Genomic DNA, 21,138 nt, shown 5'->3' on the forward strand with positions numbered 1-21,138 from the left:
TGTTACTGCACGTTTCAAAAAACATTAAATAACAATACCCTATTTACAAACTGCTTTCTGAGGGCTTCTCACTTTTGTTAACAAGCAAAATAGTAATTCTTCCTTCCCCCTGGCTAAAGTAGTTATTTCCCCTCCTTTCATGCACTCTTGCTTAATTTTTGAAATGAAACCTTTGCTCCAAAATTGTGGCTTAAATTCAGAGTGTAATGCAGTTCTAAAAGTGTTAAGCATGATCAAATACATGAGTCATAAGTTTTCAGTTACATCAAGTGACCAAGAATGCCAATAGAATGTTATCCTTTATTAAGAAAGGAATTGGACATTAGAGTAAGGATGATATGCTTCAGTTATACAGGGCATTGTTGAGACATTTCTTAGTCTCTATATTTAAGGAATGATATAAATGACACTTTAGAGGAAATTTACCAGTGTAGTGTGGACTGTGCAGTTTAATAATATATATCTTTGATAGCATTTGTGTTAAGTTTTGACTTCTGGATTTTGAAATTGTGACGTAGGTTTTTCTGTGTTTATGAACAAATTATCAATGAAACCTTGAGTGTTTCTGTAACCATAGCGATTTAGAGAAAAAAATGTTTGTGAGGGCTAATTCTCAAAATTAATGGGGGTTTTATAATCCTTAGAAGGGGTTGCAGCCTAACAAGAGAAACAATTATGCCTCCAGACTTTTGTTAGAAATAAATGGTCTTGTGTCTTTTTTTAAAAGTTTAGGGGAAGCACCTAAAGAGAGAGACAGTCTTACTATCTTAACATAGAAACATAGAAACATAGAAGGATACAGCGCAGTACAGGCCCTTCGGCCCTCGATGTTGCGCCGACCGAATCCTACCTAACCTATACTAGCCCAATAACTTCCAAATGCCTATCCAATGCCCGCTTAAATGACCATACAGAAGGAGAGTTCACCACTGATACGGGCAGGGCATTCCATGAACTCACAACCCGCTGTGTGAAGAATCTACCCCTAACATCTGTCCTATACCTACCACCCCTTAATTTAAAGCTATGTCCCCTAGTAACACCTGACTCCATTAGCGGTAAAAGGTTCTTAGTATCTACCCTATCTAAACCCCTAATCATCTTATACACTTCTATCAGATCTCCCCTAAACCTTCTCTTCTCCAATGAGAACAGCCCCAAGTGCCTCAGCCTTTCCTCATAAGATTTTCCTACCATTCCAGGCAACATCCTGGTAAACCTCCTCTGCACTCGTTCTAAAGCTTCCACATCCTTCCTATAGTATGGCGACCAAAACTGCACACAATACTCCAGATGAGGCCTCACCAGAGTCTTATACAACTGCAACATGACCTCAGGACTCCGGAACTCAATTCCTCTGCCAATAAAGCCCAGTACACCATATGCCTTCCTCACAGCACTATTTACCTGGGTGGCAACTTTCAGAGATCTGTGTACATGGACACCAAGATCCCTCTGCTCATCCACACTACCAAGTAGCCTACCATTAGCCCAGTAATCCATCATCTTGTTATTCCTACCAAAGTGAACGACTTCGCACTTAGCTACATTGAATTCCATTTGCCACATTTCCGCCCAGCTCTGCAACTTATCTATATCCCGCTGTAACCTACCACTTCCTTCCTCACTATCCACAACTCCACCGACTTTTGTGTCATCCGCAAACTTGCTTACCCAGCTTTCAAGTCCTTCCTCTAGATCATTTATAAAGATAACAAAAAGCAATGGTCCCAAAACAGATCCTTGTGGTACACCGCTAGTAACTGCGCTCCAAGATGAACTTCTGCAAAACGTCACAAAACTGAATTTTTCACTTGTAAAGTTGCTCCTGAGAGAGGGAGAAGATAGTTAAATTTATTAACACTAGATTGTCTTAGAGTACACACCAGAAGTATTGGATAAAACACTGAAAAAGGTTATTTGAACACTTAAGCACAGGTGGATGATCACTCGAAAATGGAACTATCAGATTTTTGAGACTAGGGCCAAGATTGTGCCAGGGTCTAAGTAACTTGTGGTATGGTGAGATGTGTGGCAGAATCAGACAGGAAGTCCAGTGAGACCCATCTCAGTGTCAGAGACAATATATGCCATTCTTTATGCTTTTCACAAGTGACGTGGCAAGTTTATTGCTAGGCAGCAGCAAGTTGCCAATGAAGGGGGATTATTGCTTATTAAGTAATTTGTTGACAGCCTAAATTGCCTCGTTATGATTCAACATTCTATCAGCAGACTTGCCAAAGAAGCTAGATATTAAGAAAATTCCAAACAAACTTGATACTGGTCACCGGGCACCAATATGTCAGGCCACACTCCAAGGGCACAGTTCACACACACCACACATCCAAAGACCCTGACATTCAAAGTGGTTCAGCCTGTAAGAACCTATTTTTAAGATGTTTCTGCACTTCCATGCAGCACTTTAAGCTGCATCGGCAATGTACATTGTAATGCAGGAGCAAGGACTCTGAACTCAAGGACATTTACCCAGCTCATGGACTGGATCAGGTTGCATCTCCAGGCCCTTTGCTTGCTCTCATAGCATTCACTCACCCTGAACCTACCTGGATGCTGACAGCATCTCGTTCTTGTGTTGACTTGCCTTACCTTTTTGTTATTTGACTATCAGCCAGAGATATGAAGCTCATGTTACTTTTCCCTTGTCTTTCCCTTTAAAGAAGACTCAAAGAAAAGGAAAGTATCTCACTGTGGTTTTCAGCAGGTCTCAGTTAGGTCAAGGGGGATAGCCTTCACTCAGGCGCTCTCAGCACAGTAACTAAAACCAATCCGAGAGCTTGGAAATGAATGAATGCCACTCGCAATGGTCAGAGACCAAACATTCTCCACAAAAGAGATGAGGAGTTGAATATTGGGTAGCTGACCAACTATCTTAAGTCCTTCTGCCCAATTAGGACTGTTTTCCTCCTGAAAGAGAGAGAGGCAGGTATTGAGGCAGGTATTAAGGCAGGTTACAGAAGCAGAGTTGAGTTTGAGGAGGAGTGGAGAAGGTAATTGACCTTCCTTTTGTGTTGTACATTTCTCTAGAAGTCTGAGACTGCTTTAACCTGGATGGTAAATGCAGACTAGGCCAGCATGGTCTGGTGTCATGGCCTCCAATGCTGGTGCTGGGGAGGAGGAAGTCCCATCTCTGTATCACCCCATGCTGAAGTCCTCCAGGTCTCAGCTCACACATCACGGCACTGTTTTCTCCCAGTCTGCCATATCAGAGGCAAACGTCAGGAGCCATGCAGGGCAACTTTGGACTGACATTGTTTCTCGGGGAGTATAATGGGTTTTTAAAGATGACACAGGTACAAAGGATGCTAGTGAGTTCTGGGATATCCACTGTGTGGTCAAGGGGGATAGCCTTCACTCAGGCACTTTCAGTACAGTAAGCCAATGTATTGTCCAAGGTCCATCTGTTCCAGTACACTCCTTAAGGCCCTACCATTCACCATGAAACTCCTACCTTGATTTGACTTTTCAGGATTCGGTAGACTGTGTATATTGGGGACCCATTCTTCTTGAATACATTGGATAGGTATTTTTCTTCTGCTGATCCCTAAACAATAAACACAATCAAGCAGACACAACATGCCCAGAAACTCTAGCCATATTACCATACATCAAAGACACCTCTGAAATAACTAGATTAGATTAGATTAGATTAGACTTACAGTGTGGAAACAGGCCCTTCGGCCCAACAAGTCCACACCGACCCACCGAAGCGAAACCCACCCATACCCCTACATTTACCCCTTACCTAACACTACGGGCAATTTAGCATGGCCAATTCACCTGACCCGCACATCTTTGGACTGTGGGAGGAAACCGGAGCACCCGGAGGAAACCCACGCAGACACGGGGAGAACGTGCAAACTCCACACAGTCAGTCACCTGAGTCGGGAACTGAACCCGGGTCTCAGGAAACTACCAGACTACTTTGACACCTTGGCATCATGGTAGCCCACAAACCCACCAACACACTGAAACAGCATCTGATTAACCTAAAGGACCGAAAACGAACAACCAGCTAAGTGAATGTCATTTACAAAATACCATGCAAGGATTGTAACAAACACATCAGACAGACAGACAGGCAGAAAACTAGCCACCAGGATACACAAACACCAACTAGCCATCAAAAGACATGTCCCACTCTCATTAATATTCTTTCATACAGACCAAGAAGGGTACCAATTCGACTGGGACAACACATCCATCCTAGGACAGGCTAAACAGAGACATGCACAGGAATTCCTAGAGGCGTGGCATTCAAACCAGAATTCCATCAATAAACAGATCAATTTGGACCCCATTTACCAACCTCTGAGAAAAAGAACCTAAAATGATATCATCCACCTTAACAGACCAAGACACATAAATAGAAAACAGGATAGAACACCAGCACTTCACTGTGGCTCACTGATGATGTTACCTAGTACGGTGTTGAAACGTCTGAAAATAAACCTTCCAGCTCAGCGAGCAAACTTGCAACCTGAGCCTCAACCTGAACTAAAAATCTCAAAAATCCTAAACCTTGTCTTTCCAAATGCATGTATATCTTTCTCTCAGAATCTTCTCAAATAACTTACCTACCACAGATGTTAAGTTTGCTGGTCTACAGTTCCCAGGTTTCTCTTTGCAGCCCTTGAATAAGGGCACAACATTCACTACCCTCCAGTCTTCCAGGACCTCACCCATGGCTAACGATGATGTAAAAATATCAGCCAGAGCACCTGTAATCTCTTCTCTATGCTCTTGCAGTGTTCTTGGATATATCTGGTCAGGATCAGGAAATGTAACCACCTTCATGCATTCCAATACATCCAACACCTCCTGTACGGTGATATGGACTTTCCACAAGATATGACCACTAACTTCCCCAAGTTCCCAAGTCTTGATGTCTACTTCACCATGTGTTTCAAAATTAAGTTTGTGTACTAAGTAATGGTCTGATTTATCCTGTTTTATCTTCATTCCTTTTGTTTAATATACTTACGTTTTATTGTTAACAAATCTGCAACATTGCATGTTTATGTTTCAGTGAGGGACCACCTCAGTGAAACCAAAGCCAAAAATTTAAATTCCTGTCAAATCAGATTTCAGTCTGGGATCTGACTTATCCAGTATATCAGCTGGAATCAAATCTCTTGGATGGGTCTTGGAGCATGTGAGGTGTCATATGAGGGAAAATTAGAGAGGCAAGGCTCTTCTGCTAGAGTTTAGAATAGTGAGGGGTGAATGGAATGAGATTTATAAAATCTTGAATTCTCTTGGCAAGGTGGACACAAATAAAATGTTTACTCCAGCGTCCAGAAATAGAAAAGAGGAGACAGTGTTTTAATATTAGTGTTCACCCTTTAGGACAGAAGTGAAAACAAATTTTTCTGAGGGTTATGTGACCTTGGAACTCCCTGTCTCAGAAAGCAGTGGAGACTGAGGCACAAGGCAGACAGGGATCCTTGCTCATCCATCCCAAGAAAGCTGACAGTCACCCCACCCCCAAATTCCAATACTTAGAAATCCAATCTGTTCATTTGTTGATTTTTGTCATTTGTGTTGAAAACTTCCTGACATCAGTCCTAAATTTGTATCTTTGACTTCTTATCCTGTGATTTATCTTAACTTTGATTGTTCTGACTTTAACTTCTGTACTCCATTCATCATGAAGAAAAAGTACATGTAAGTCTTTATATTGGCTGGGACTTAAAGTTCAAAATTAGTACAGATAAAGCCCCATTTATACCCTTATGCCTGGAGCATTCAAGTCAAAATTCTTTAATGTATTAGCTAGGACGTTTACCTTATGTAGCAAGAACATGTCAGAGGTTATTAAAATATAAATATCAGTCTGTTGCAGAAAAAATAACTAAAGTACCATACCCTCTGGCAGATAATACCAAACATTCAAACACAGAATTTGCAGGATGTAACTCTGCTGATGGGAGAGGATAATGTCTCTATCCTAAATTATTGGAGTGTTAACCATGACATAGTTGGGCCTTGCGACAGATGCCTACAAGAGTGCATAGTGACTGCTCTGAGCTGGCCTTCCAAAGCAAAGCAATGGCTAAAACTGCCAATACTGGGTTGAATATCAGAGAAGAAAAAAATCTCTGAATAGAGGAAATATACTGAAATAAGCAAAGTAATTAATTCTTCCAGGAGAGATCATCTTCCTTTGTAGATTTTTAAGGTCCCCTCAAAAGGTGACAGCAGGATTTACATCAATTCTTTAAAGTCCTATAAAGTCATAGAGTCATAGAGATGTGCAGCATGGAAACAGACCCATTGGTCCAACCCATCCACGGCAACCAAGTAGCCAAACCCAATCTAGTCCCACCTACCAGCAACCGGCCCATATCCCTCCAAACCCTTCCTATTAATATACCCATCCACATGCCTCTTAAATGTTGCTATTGTACCAGCCTCCACCATTTCCTCTAGCAGCTCATTCCATACTTGTACCACCCTCTGTGTGAAAAAGTTGCCCCTTAGGTCTCTTTTATATCTTTCCCCTCTCACCTTAAACTTATGCCTTCTAGTTCTGGACTCCCCCACCCCAGTGAAAAGACTGTGCCTGTTTACCCTATCCATGCTCTTCATAATTTTGTAGACCTCTGTAAGGTCACCCCTCAGCCTCTGACGTTCCAGGGAAAACAGCCCCAGCCTGCTCAGCCTCTCCCTATAGCTCAAATCCTCCAACCCTGGCAACATCCTTGTAAATCTTTTCTGAACCCTTTCAAGTTTCCCAACATCTTTCCAATAGGAAGGAGACCAGAATTGCATGCAATATTCCAACAGTGGTCTCACCAATGTCCTGTACAGTCCCAACATGATCTCCCAACTCTTGTACTCAATACTCTGACCAATAGAAGAAAGCATACCAAACGCCTCCTTCACTATCCTATCGACCTGCGACTCCACTTTCAATGAGCGATGAACCTGCACTCCAAGGTCTCTTTATTCAGCAACACTCCCTCGGACCTTACCATTAAGTGTATAAATCCTGCTAAGATTTGCTTTCCCAAAATGCAGCACCTTGCATTTATCTGAATTAAACTCCATCTGCCACTTCTCAGCCCATTGACCCATCTGGTCAAGATCCTATTGTAATCTGAGGTAACCCTCTTCGCTGTCCACTACACCTCCAATTTTGGTGTTATCTGCAAGCTTACTAACTGTCCCTCTTATGCTCACATCGAAATCATTTATGTAAATGACAAAAAGTAGAGGGCTCAGCACCAATCCTTGTGGCACTCCACTGGTCACAGTCTGAAAAACAACCCTTCTCCACCATCCTCTGTCTTCTACCTTTGAGCCAGTTCTGTATCAAAATGGCTAGTCTCCCTGTATTCCATGAGGTCTAACATTGCTAATCAGGCTCCCTTCTGGGAGTTTTGACTGCATCACTGGAAATCTTTGTTCCCTGACCCCAGAGTTGCATCTTGATGTCAGGGCAAAGGTGGTACACTGACTGAACTCCACCCCTTCGCTCCCTCCCCCACTCCCACTATGAGTAAATAAATCCTATTATAAATTGAGGTGGATTTCAGACACACATCCTCACGTTTACATGCCTAAATGTTAATCTCCTGTGAGAATCGCATCTTGCCCCAATGCACTCCTCGAGTTTCCTTCGTAATTTTTAATTTTTATTCCTGGAAGTGTAAAATGACATTGTAAGCTCTTATAGTAATTTGTAGGCTATAATATATTTGAATTTTCCATCTTTTCTTTGCAGAATGGAAATCCTCATAATCCATATTGCCAAGGAATTGATGGGGTTATGGAAGCTTACTACCGGAGTCTAAAGTCTGTGCAACTCTATGGACCGACCAACTTTGCCCCTGTAATTAATCATGTAGCAAGGTACTTCAGCCACTGTTAGAAACAGACGGTAGCCCATGTCAACCATTCGAATCAGTGAACTGCATAATGACTTTTGCTTCACAGTTTGAGGGCATTCAATAGGTTATGTGTATCACACATCTTATCTCTTCCTCATTACTTGTGACACAAGACTCTGAGGGGATGGTGGTGGGAGTGGAGAATTTGCAGTAGATCGATGAGATGCCACTTGTGCTTCCATTTTGATGGTTGATTGACTGCCTATGGAATGCTTTGAGTCTGCAATACCATGTAGACAGCTGACAATCTTGATCATGAGATGTCGAGAAACATAAGCAATGCTGCACGTTACTGAGGCATGTTCCACTACAGAGAGAATCCCAGAGAAATCAGCTTAAACTCAGGTAATGAGGTGAAAATGGCTTTGCCCTGGAGGCTTACAGTTGTTGGATAATAATAAAAATCCTAGAGTTATGGACATTTAAATTGGATGTCATCCACAAATGACCTGGTTCACCCACCTGGTTTACCAGCAATGTCCGAGAAAGGTGATTTAGTGCGATGATAATTCTTTAATTTTGGTTTTGTGTTGCAATATGTATCTTACTCCTCTCATGTTGCTAATATGATTAGTCAGTTTTGCTCTAATGCGTGTTTCTGCACCGCGAATTGGCTTTAACGCGATTGAAAAATTTAGGCCATTATTCGTGGAATGCAAACTTTCCTTACCTGTATTGGCTAAACTGTGATCCCAGTCCCATTAGTTTAATTGGTGTGGCTTTTGTGCGACTTTCTTATAATGTGAGATTGCATGAGAGAGGAGCTGTCGAGTTACATCAGAACTGATCATATAAAGAATGCATTTTCTCCCTTTTGCTGTCCAAGATAGACTTTAATTTCTGCAGAATCTGTGGTGTAGACATTAGCAGAAAGGTTCTACTCACCACTGTGTACTGAGGACATGGGATTGTTTGACTTGACAAACTGTAACTGCTCGTGTCCAAGTTTAGTGCCAAAGCTTTCCAATTGGTGTCACTTGTCCAAATGCCAGTTCTACTCAGCTACAGAAAAAAAACTCTTACAAAACTCATTTTGCTTCCAATTTTATATTTAACAATGTAATCTGTGTAAAAGGCTGAAAATGTGACATTAATATTTCAGATTTTTTTTTCTGTTATTCATACCTCCCGGATGTTACCTGTGAAGATTCAGCCCTTTTTGGTTGAAATTTGATTGTTGTATACTGTGAAAGTTACAATTCCACAGGAAAATAATACAAACAACAACTGTCACATTACTCCAGTGAATAAAGAATTTGAAGGCAGTCAGATATTCACCAATAATTCAGGGTGTACCATTGCAGTGTTTCTGCTATCAGACTAATAATTCAGGAGCCTAGAATAATCACCCAGGAAACATAAGTTTAAATTCCACAATGGTGGGAATGAGTTTGGGGTATTCAGCTTTTAATCAAAAAGGATCTGTTGTAAAAATCCAGCTGGTACACTGCCGTACTCGTTCGTTCTTGCCTCCATATAGTTTCTGTGGGGTTGCCTCTTAACAGCCTTCTGTAGGGATAAAATTGCTGGAAAAGCTCAGCAGGTCTGGCAGCATCTATGGAGAGAAAGCAGAGTTAATATTTAGGGTCCATTGACTTTTCTCCATAACTGATTGATTGTAGCTATGAAAAGATTGTAATATTTGCTGAATGAATTTGGATGGGGGTGAGGGAAGAAGAGTTAACGATAGGTGGGGTTGGAGCCCAGAGAGAGAGAGAACAGCAGACAATGAAATGGGCAATGATCAGTGACAAAAAAAACTGCAGATGCTGAAATCCAATGTAGACAAACTGACAGCTGGAAGGACACAGCAAGCCAAGCAACATGAAGAAGTGGAGAAGTTAACGTTTGGGTATTAACCCTTCTTCAGGATTAATCCTGGCTTGCTGCGTTCTTCCAACTTCCTGGTTGTAATGGTCAGCCTGGGGATTCAATAGCTGCTATTGGGGGCCTTTAGTGACCGACAATGGGTTGTGTGCAGTAGCAGCCCATGTGATGACAAGGTCCGGTGTGTGGGTGTTGGGGTAAAGACATAGAAGGTGCTCTGGCCCTCAAATTATTGAACTCAATATTAAGCCCTAAAGGCTGCAGGATTCCCAAGCAGAGAATGAGATGCTATTCTTCCAGCTTCCACTGAGCTTTGCTGGAGCACTGTGGCAAGCTTGAGACAGATGTTGGTTAGGAAACAAGGTGGTGTGTTAAAGTGTAGGAAGCTTGGGGCTTTTTTTGCCAACAGAATGTAGGTGTTCTGCTAAACAGTTTCCCAGTATGCATTTCATCTCCCTAATGGAGAGGAGAGCATTTTGTGAGCAGTGAATACAGTAGACTTTGAGTGGTGTAGGTTCACCGGGAAGGGTAATGAGGAGGGAGGAAAGGTGGCACGGTGGCTCAGTGGCTGGGCACTGCTGCCTCACAGCGCAGGGACCTGGGTTTGATTCCACCCTCAGGCGATCGTCTGTGTGGAGTTTTCATGTTCTCCCCGTGTCTGTATGACTTTCATCCGTGTGCTCCACGGTCCAAAGATGTTCAGGTTAGATGGATTGACCGTGTTCAATTGCCCATAGTGTCCAGGAATGTGCAGGCTAGGTGGCTTAGACATAGGAAATGTAGGGTTACAGGGATGGGGTGATTCTGGGTGGGATGCTGTTCAGAGGGTCAATGTGGATACAATGGGCTAAATGGTCTGCTTCCATACTGTAATGATTCTATGAAAATGGAGAAGCTGACTTTTACCCACTCCTTTTTTGTCCAACTACTGTCCTCTCTCTTTCTGGGCTCCATCTCCACCTATTGTTTCCTCCTAATCCCATCCCTTCACCCCATCTTCAGCATTAATACCATCTTTTTCCCAGCCACAATCAGTTCTGAAGGAAGGTCACTGGACCCGAAATGTTGAATCTGCTTTCTCTCCACATGTTCTGCCAGACCTGCTGAAATTCTCCAGCAATTTTTGTCTCTGCTTCTTTGTTTTGTTTTGTATAGCCTCTGAAGGGGCCAGGCAAGCCATTCAGTTGTCTCAAAACACTGCAGACAATAAGAAGAATGGAAACAGATGAATCATTTGGCATTGACTTTAACCATTGTCCACATAACAAAGGCATACCCAGTCTAGTTGGTCCAACAAATGAACATTGGAGGACTGGTGCCAAAGTTGGGAGAACTGTGTCACGAACAAGTCAATTAACATTGCAGATTCCTCCTGACACCTTTCTTGTTCCACCAAAGGTGGCATGCAGACAGAAGTGATATGAGAAATCTACAGTGTTTCCTCAGATCTATGTTTGAACTTTCAAACAATACATCAATTGTTGCTAAAACATAATCCCTTGTTTTCAGAGCACACTGAAAACCGTGTCTTTCCATAGTGCAATTCAGGGGAATGACTGCAGTCAGCTAACTAATACCACATGATGAATTTTCTATTGATTTTAATTAACTTAGTCCATACCACATTCCTAGTTTTGTCAAAATGGAAATGGTAATGTACTTTAAATGATTCTGTACGAGAATGCATTTTTTGATGGAAGCTGTTATACACTAGATCTGGACTGCAGTTTGAGTTTTCTGGATAATATTTAGTTGCATGCTTGAGCTTAGACTAATGAACAAAGCATCAAAATTCATAAAATTACTATTTGTGCTGTTAGTGTCAGAGTCCTAATGTGTTCTTCTGCTGCTTTCCAGTTTTTTAAAAATGGGCCAGATAGGAAGTAGTGCCTGGGCTTTTGTATCTTTTCAGAGTTGAACATATTCTTTGTATCCTTTTTGCAGGTATGCCGCCTCTGTAAAGGATGGTTCGCAATATTTTATCCTTCTTATTTTAACTGATGGAGTCATCTCAGACATGGCACAGACAAAAGAATCCATTGTCAATGTAAGTTTCTGGCATTTAAAAGTTGTTCGTTAATTATTTTGGAGTAAAGCTGCATTACTTTGTGTGAAGCCATGAAGTGTGGAAGGGCAAATAAAAGACCTGATTTAACAGGGGTATGTTACTAATCCAGAGGTAGAATCGAGGTGCCATTTGGCAGAGTTCATTCAGCAGCTAGCATGTGGTTCAGAATAATGCTGACAGTGCAGGTTTAATTACCATTGCAACTGAGGGGATCTGCTTCCTTTCCCTGCCCTTGAAGGTAGAAAGCAATGGCAAATTACCACTGGAAAGAAACTGGTCAGGGTATATCGTCACACAGTGAGCCTGCCCTTGAGCAGAACACACATGAATGAACAAATGCAGAGGTCATGTGTTCAATTCCTCAAAAGTTTAATTCATGTGACTTTGGGATAAACAATAAGGTTTGACAATGATCACAAAAGGACTAAATTGTTATAAAACCTGGCTGGTTCACAAATATATTTTACAAGGAAAGAGATCTGCCATCTCTACCCAGTTTGACCTGTCAGTGGCTCCCGGTCCTCAGAAACTTTGTTCGCCATTAATTAGTGTTCACCTCCCAATTTTCATTGGGAAAATCATGGCAAACGGTGGCTCAATGGTTAGCACTGCTGCCTCAAAAGCACCAGTCCATCTTCTGCAACTACACTGGCACCACCCCCCACCTTTTCCTCCGCTACATCGATGACTGTATCGGCGCTGCCTCGTGCTCCCACGAGGAGGTTGAACAGTTCATCAACTTTACCAACACCTTCCATCCCAACCTCAAATTCATCTGGACTGTCTCAGACTCCTCCCTCCCCTTCCTAGACCTTTCCATTTCTATCTCGGGCGACCGAATCAACACAGACATCTACTATAAACCGACTGACTCCCACAACTACCTGGACTACACCTCCTCCCACCCTGGCCCCTGTAAAAACGCCATCCCATATTCCCAATTCCTTCGTCTCCGCCGCATCTGCTCCCAGGAGGACCAGTTCCAATACTGTACAGCCCAGATGGCCTCCTTCTTCAAAGACCGCAGATTCCCCCCAGGCATGATCGACGATGCCCTCCACCGCATCTCCTCCACTTCCTGCTCCTCTGCCCTTGAGCCCCGCCCCTCCAACCGCCACCAGGACAGAACCCCATTGGTTCTCACCTACCACCCCACCAACCTCCGTATACAGCGTATCATCCGCCGTCATTTCAGCCACCTCCAAACGGACCCCACCACCAGGGATATATTTCCCTCCCCATCTCTATCAGCGTTCCGCAAAGACCACTCCCTTCGTGACTCCCTCGTCAGGTCCACACCCCCCACCAACCCAACCTCCACTCCCGGCACCTTCCCCTGCAACCGCAGGAAATGCAAAACTTGCGCCCACACCTCCACACTCACTTCCCTCCAAGGCCCCAAGGGATCCTTCCATATCCGCCACAAATTCACCTGCACCTCCACACACATCATCTATTGCATCTGCTGCACCCGATGTGACCTCCTCTATATTGGAGAGACGGGCCGCCTACATGCGGAACGCTTCAGGTAACACCTCTGGGACGCCCGGACCAACCAACCCAACCACCCCGTGGCTCAACACTTTAACTCTCCCTCCCACTCCACCAAGGACATGCAGGTCCTTGGACTCATCCATCGCCAGAACATAACAACACGACGGTTGGAGGGAGAGCGCTTCATCTTCCGCCTGGGAACCCTCCAACCACAAGGGATGAACTCAGATTTCTCCAGTTTCCTCATTTCCCCTCCCCACACCTTGTCTCAGTCGATTCCCTCGAACTCAGCACCGCCCTCCTAACCTGCAATTTTCTTCCTGACCTCTCCGCCCTCACCCCACTCCAGCCTATCACCCTCACCTTGACCTCCTTCCACCTATCACATCTCCATCGCCCTTCCCCCCAAGTCCCTCCTCCCTACCTTTTATCTTAGCCTGCTGGACACACTTTCCTCATTCCTGATGAAGGGCTTGTGCCCGAAACGTCAAATTTCCTGTTCCTTGGATGCTGCCTGACCTGCTGCGCTTTAACCAGCAACACATTTTCAGCTCTGATCTCCAGCATCTGCAGAACTCACTTTTTACTCTCCATTAATTATCCTCTGCAATGCCTGAGCAAGACATTCAATTGCATTAAGAAGGTAGTTTGATGCGATTAGATTCCCTACAGTGTGGGAACAGGCCCTTCGGCCCAACAAGTCCACACCAAACCTCCGAAGAGCAACCCACCCAGACCCATTCCCCTACATTTATCCTTGACTAATGCACATAACACTCCAGGCAATTTAGCATGGCCAATTCATCTAACCTACACATCTTTGGATTGTTGGAGGAAAACCACGCAGACACTGGGAGAATGTCCAAACTCCATACAGACAGTTACCCGAGGTGGGGATTGAACCCAGGTCCCTGGTGCTTTTGAGGCAGCAGTGCTAACCATTGAGCCACCGTTAGCCATGATTTTCCCAATGAAAATTGGGAGGTGAACACTAAGTAGGTCTGTATCCCACAAGCACTTCTTTAAACATCCAAAAACAATCTGAGATATTATGCATATAAATACACATTTAAAACTAAGAATCTTTTGTTAAATCCTAGGAAACCGATTGTATAAAGGAATTATTTGTCCTTGGTTGTGGCTAATTTACTCCTGGAATGTTGAAAAGGGCTGTGTCCCTGTATTGGTGATTCCAGAGAGAGTAAAAGGAAATCTGTGTCATGGCCATTTCTTAGTAATTTTGCTTAGAGCCTCTGCTCCTCTGTGTATCTTGTTTTGTTTGTAATTTGAGGGAAGACATGATCAAGCTTTTTGGAATTGTTGAAGAAGGCATAGAGCTGCATTATCAGTATTGATTATGCCAATCTAATATCTACTTTCTTCAGCATTGTGCCATCAAGAAAATTCTCATATGCATTCTTGTACCAGTTAGAAATGAATGATTCTAAGTTAATGTGGAAAAGCTATGGCCCAGTTTTTTGCAAGCAGTGAATGCACATGTCACAAAGAAAGCTGCCCACAAAGATTTAATAATCTCTGCCACATAGATTTCATGATTTCCAATGTCAGTGTGAATCTGACACTAAATCAAGGCAATTTCCATGTGTCTAATGATTGTGATGCTTTCAAGCAGGGTAATCAGCCAATTAGACTCAATTATTCTCCCAGTCAGCAAGTAAATTGAACTGATTGTTCTTCTAATAAAATTGATAGAATGAAATAAATAGGTGGGACATAACAGGCAGGAGTAAAGGTTGATGTGTTTGATGGTGGCATCACACTGGAAGTGACAGAAATAGTGGAGGATGATCCTTTGAATGTGGACATTGGTGGGGTGGCAAGTGAGGACAATAGGAACCCTTATACCATTCTTGGAGAGAGGGGAAAGGATAAGAGCAGAAATGCAGGAAGTAGGTCAGATGCATTTGAGGACCTTGTTAACCACAGCCATAGTGGTGGTGGTGAAGGGGTGGGCTGGGGATTGTTTTGAAATGTCTGTCAAGGGTAAGGGAAAATATCAGAAAAGCATAGATGTGGAAGGTTACATCTTCAGAATAAATGCAATAGGAATGGAGAAATCGGAAGGATTGGGATGGAGTCCTTCCAGGCGATAGGCTAAAAGTAATGTAGTTGAGGCCATTGTGGGAATCAGTGGATTTATAATAAACATTAGTAGTGAGCAGCTTATCTCCAGAAACAGGGTCAGTACAATTGAGGAAAGGAAAAGAATTGTCAGAAATGGACTATACGTAGCTGAGAAAAGGGTAGAAATGCGAAGCAGCATTGGTAGAAGTTTTCCAGCTCAGGATAGAAGAGGGAAATCCCACCAGAACGATTGTTAAAAAGACAGCTGTAACTTGGACTCATGAGGGTGCCGGTAGCACCTCCTTTCATTTGGTGGAGGTGGAACAGGTCAAAGGAGAAATGTTTTGAACAGTAAGCAAGTTCAGCCAGGAGGAGGAAGGGACTGGTGCTGAATGGGAACTGTCCAGGCCTCTTTAAATTGAAGAAGAAGACAACCTCTGACTGTGCTGGTGCGCGTTTGAAGGTGTAGTGACTTTGGATATATAAGTGAAGAGGAGCTAGTTAGGGGTCAGGAAACTGAAAATTGTTGACATGTCCAAGTATGTCAGAACAGTCATGGATTATAAATGGGAAATTACAGGACAAGGGGAGAAAATATAGAGTCAAAATAGAACAAAATAAGTTGGTTGAAGCAAAAACACACTGGAAAAGATGACTCTCTCATGATGCTAACATATTTTGGGAAAGAGGAAAAATAGGAGGGTTGTAGTGTTTTGAACTATGAAGTATTAACAGCATTGCCATTGTTAGTTGATTGAATTATATTTACTTAATCTGTATTAAGTACTGTATAATGTATGTAGTTGCTATTTTGCAACTCTGCTGAAAATTGTGATTGGATGCTGGTTTCGAAGCCTGGAAGGTTTAGCAGTGAGGCGTGCTTGGCAGACTTGACATTTGCTGGATGTGTTTTTTTTTCTTGTTGCTTTGCTGCAGGCAGCTGCCAATTCCAGATCATTTCCTAATACTAACAGATGTTATGTGCTTCTGGCAAGACAGGGAAACTTAAATAATTCATGAGACTGGCTTTATAGTTCAATGCTGGTCTCCATGGTTTTGAACTCAAATTCTTAGCTATGTCAGAAGCATCTATCTACAAACTTATTTTTAGCATTTTGTACATAGCATGACATTTTGTTAATAATTTAAGGTAATTTGTTAATTAATTTGCAGTCAGTAATGCTGACTTTGAATCAATGGAACTGGAGTACTGGGTAGTGCAATGGGTGAGGCGCTGACCTGTCACTTCTCATTCTGTTGGATTGATTCTAACTTCTTGTGGCAGATATTAACTAGACAGTAATGGCCTCAAAATGAGGTCAGTATTCTTCTTGCTTTGTTATCCCCCAATGCTGAGGCACTATTTTAGTAAGGGCCTCCTGCTAGGTGTGTGTGTGTGTGCGTGTGAAGATATGGCAGAACAATTAAAACTGCCCTTGAAAAAGCAATACATTAATAACTTGCATCCATTTAAATTCAAATCACAGCCAGCTCTTTGCCATGGGTACAGGCTCCACTTGTTCGATGCCAAAATGCCTGCATTGTATCCAGGGGATTCACTGGACGGGTGTGCAAGTTGGATCGAGCACCGTTGTGTTGGTCATGTGTTCTTTCTAAGGCTTCAGCAGATTGTTGCTGCATAACAGACAGTAGAGGAAACTTAAATCTGCTTGTGCTACACCTGACCTAAACATGCAGAGTCTTAATGTTAAATGCTTGTGATAGGAAGAATTCTTTTTCACAGCATAATAATCTTAGTGGGCATGGAAATAGGGAAAAGGCAGGAGATTGGCAATAGGTAACAGTGCTAGGGCAGGCAGGAAGGACTGACCTGGAACAATTCTGTGATTTTTAATCTTGATGTAAAGAAAACAAAAGCATTTCAGATTTCATTCACATTAGTCACGTAAATGTGAACACTGCTTTAAATTTTTTGGTTAAACCATATTAGAAAATGAAAAAGTTTACAAATTTTATAAAAGTCTGGATGTACCATTTATATATTCATACAATGTACAAGCATTTTTTTTTACTTGTGCTCTGTTAAGTTTCTAGTGTTATTTTTAAAAATACCTTTTGAGTATATGATCTGGAGAGATTTCTTCAACTTAATGTTCAATTTTCATCCACAAGGGATAAGCTGCAAAATTGAATCTGGAATTCTCGGAGGCAGCCAGATGGGCAATCAGTCCACCTCAGCTAAGCATCCCTGATCCCAGGAGAAATTCTGGGATTGAGGGCGGTTGGGTGTTTTAAACAGGTTACCGCTCTATCAAACAGCTGAGACACTTGCCTCCTTTGGGTGGAAGAAGATCCCTTTCACTTTAGCCTCTGGTGTGGGTGGAATCTGTTCCCAGGGTTTCAAAACTCAGGGTCCTAAATCCTGGGGTCCATGTAAATACGTGATGAGCATTTAATTTGTAGAATCCTTACAATATAGAAAGAGGCTATTCAGCCCATTGAACCCACACTGACCCTCTGAAGAACATCTCACCCAGACCCAGACTCATTACTGATACCTGTGACCCCACATTTAATATGGTCAATTCACCAAACCTGCACATCTTTGGACAGTGGAAGGAAACCAAAGGATAAGGAAAATGTGCAAACTCCTCACAGATAATCACCCCCATGTCCCTAGCACTGTGAGGCAGCAGTGAGCAGTAACAACTGAGCCATCGTGTCACCCCAGCATTCTGAGGAGCCTTTACCTGTGGAGGAGATCTGGGGCCCCCATGCATTCTTCACTACATGCATTCATTGTAGAAGCAGATGTTGGCTATTCAGTTCAATGTGTCTGTTCCTCCATTCAATAAGATCGTGGCTGATCTGATATTCCTTAATGCCTTATTCCCATAACCCTTCATTCCTTTACTGATTAACAGTTTATCTCAGCCTTGAATAGACTTAATGACTCAGCCTCAGTAGCCCTCTGTGGGAAAGAATTCCACAGATTCACTATTCTCTGTGAGATGAAATTCCTCATCATAACCCTTTATTCTGAGATTATGCTCTCTGGTTCAGAATACTCCCACAGGGGGGGATCAACTTTTCTGCATCTACCCTGTCAAGTCCCTTCGTAATCTTATACTTTTCAATATGGTGAACTCTCCTTTCTCTAACTTCCAATGGGTACAAGCTCATGCTACTGAACATCACAGGTGTCATTATAGACCTCTGGAGCACATGTGACTTTGAACTTGGGCCTCCTGATCCAGTGGTAGAGACATTACCACAGTGTCCTAAGAGCCCATTTTTTTATACTGTTTACTTTAAATCTATATGATGATTCTTCTGCTACCCAGTTTAACTGCATTGCTATCTCTAAGGTTTTATTGCTGGCTATGTCATTCTCCTGGACCTGCATGGGTTTGTTTTTTGGAAGTGATGGTGTTATGGTACTGTGCGTTTCCAGCGCCACACTTTTCAAGTCTAATAATCATGAGACCCAGGTAATTTTCTGGGGATATGGATTTGGATCCCACTACAGCAGATAATGAAATTTTAATTCGAACCAATAGCCTCTCTACTAGTGACCGTGAAAATATCATCAATTGACTTAAAAATCCAACTGATTCACTAATGTCATTTAGGGAAGGAAGATTTGTCATCCCCAATTAGTCTGGCCTACATATGACTCCAGACCCACAAAATGGCCGAGTGAGCTACTCCAAAGTATCTAACTGTTGCAACATCTCATAAAAGGAATCAAATTGGATGGACCATTGGGCATAAACCAATTAATTGAATTGACTTTGGCATATACAGCTGTGCTGAATGTGCATAATCATCTTCACTGACATCAGGCTGTTTTACCAAAATTGAAAGCTATTCCTCAAACCATTCGAAGAACATCCTGATACGGTCAATCTTATCCAATCAATAATGTCCGAGACACTTGCCATCACTGTGTTCTGTCCCAGTAGTGGCAGCACAGTGTACACTATCAGGAGGAAGCCTGGGTTTAAATCCAACCTGTTACAGAGATATGTATTAACATCCCTGAACAAACTGATTAGAGAAAGTATCAATCAGCTAGAAGTTGCTCTGAGAGTCCTCAACATTGACGCATAACAACAGCTGAAACATGGGCAAGAAACTTTCTGTTCACGACTACCTACTGGTAGTCCCTGGCCAGCTGATGAGTCACTTCTCCTCAATGTTGAGCAACATTTGGCAGAATCATTGAGAGTAATAAAGGTCCAGGTTGTGGGGTTTTGAAATCCAGGACCGCCACTGACTGATCTAGCAGATTCCTAGAGGATGTATCTGCTGCACTGGGCCTGCACCACATGCTGAGAGAATGTATGAGCAAAACGTGCACTTGCCCTAGTCCCAATCTACCTGCAATAGATACCCCTGTCCATGGCAGTACCAGCAGGAGTGGATCTTGCAAAACCAGAGTCAATGGGAATCAGGGGAAAACGCCCCACTGGTGAGTGTCATTCCTAGCAAAGCAAAGATAATTAGGGTTGTTGATCAGTCCTCTCAGCTCCACAACATCTCTGCAGAATTCCTCAGAGTGGATATTTTCTAATATTATACACTTTTGGAAGGGGTGAGACTCAAACACAGGCCTCCAGGTTCAGAGGACAATACCAGTGTGCTACAAGAGCCCCTAATTCCTCAGGGTATTGTCTTAGGTACAACTATCTTCAGTTGCTTTATCAATGAGGTAGGGTCAGAAATCAGGATGATTGCTGAACAGTTGCTCAGTCATCACTGATATGCTGCATTTCATGTAGTGTAAGTACACCCACAGTGCCATTAGAAAAGCAGTTCCAGTGCTTGGACCCAGTGACATGGAGGGAAACTTGCGGGCGGTGGGGCTCCATGTATCTACTTTTCCTTAATGCTAGAGATATGCTGGTTTAGTAAGTAGTATTGAAATAATCTTGCTAAATTGCTGCAGTGTATCTTGTGGTTGGTGCATAGTTTCACCATTGTGCAGTGATGGTGAAGAGATTATCGCCCCATCCACCACCTTCAACATTCAATCAACTGGACTACTTTGTCCTGGATGGTGCTGAATTCCTTGAGTGGTATAGGTGCTGCACTCACCCAGGGAACTGGGGAGTAATCCATCATGCTATGACTTAAGTCTAGTAGGTGATAAACTGACTTAGGGGAAATCAAGAGTTGAATTACTTCCTGCAAAACCCCTACCCTCTGACCTATTCTTTGTCACCACAGTAATTATGTTAGTTCAGTTCGGTTAGGCTAGTTCAGTTCGACTTTTGGTCAGTGATAATTTCCCATGATACTGATAATGAGGGGCTCAGTATTGGTAATGCCATTGCATGTCAAGATATTGGATGTTGGGTTGGGGGGAGGAAATGTGTGTTTTCTGGCACTTGTATGGAGTGAATGTTAATTATTAATTATCAGTCCAAGCCTGGATGTTATCATGATCTTGTCATTATATAGACATATATGCTTTAACTAGATTAGATTAGTTACAGTGTGGAAACAGGCCCTTCAGCCCAATTAGTCCACACCGACCCACCGAAGCACAACCCACCCAGACCCCATTCTCCTACGTTTACCCCTTCACCTAACACTATGGGCAATTTAGCTTGGCCAATTCACCTAACTGCACATTTTTGGACTGTGGGAGGAAACCGGAGCACCCGGAGGAAACCCACGTAAACATGGGGAGAATGTACAAACTCCACACAGTCAGTTGCCTAAGGTGGGAATTGAACCCGGGTCTCAGGCGCTGTGAGGCAGCAGTGCTAACCACTGTGCCAC

General features: G+C 42.8%; 1 protein-coding gene across 2 annotated transcripts in view; it reads left to right on the plus strand.

The window, feature by feature from the left end:
- LOC132826766 (copine-8) overlaps positions 1-21,138 on the plus strand; it is a 359,716-nt gene that overhangs the window by 318,407 nt on the left and 20,171 nt on the right. For both annotated transcript variants that reach the window (XM_060842950.1, XM_060842949.1), the window contains exons 16-17: positions 7,748-7,875; positions 11,685-11,787. In XM_060842950.1, the coding sequence (XP_060698933.1) occupies positions 7,748-7,875; positions 11,685-11,787 (231 nt within the window). The remainder of the gene's footprint in view (positions 1-7,747; positions 7,876-11,684; positions 11,788-21,138) is intronic.

The sequence above is a fragment of the Hemiscyllium ocellatum genome, chromosome 23 (assembly GCF_020745735.1).
Source record: "Hemiscyllium ocellatum isolate sHemOce1 chromosome 23, sHemOce1.pat.X.cur, whole genome shotgun sequence".
Classification (NCBI taxonomy): domain Eukaryota; kingdom Metazoa; phylum Chordata; class Chondrichthyes; order Orectolobiformes; family Hemiscylliidae; genus Hemiscyllium; species Hemiscyllium ocellatum.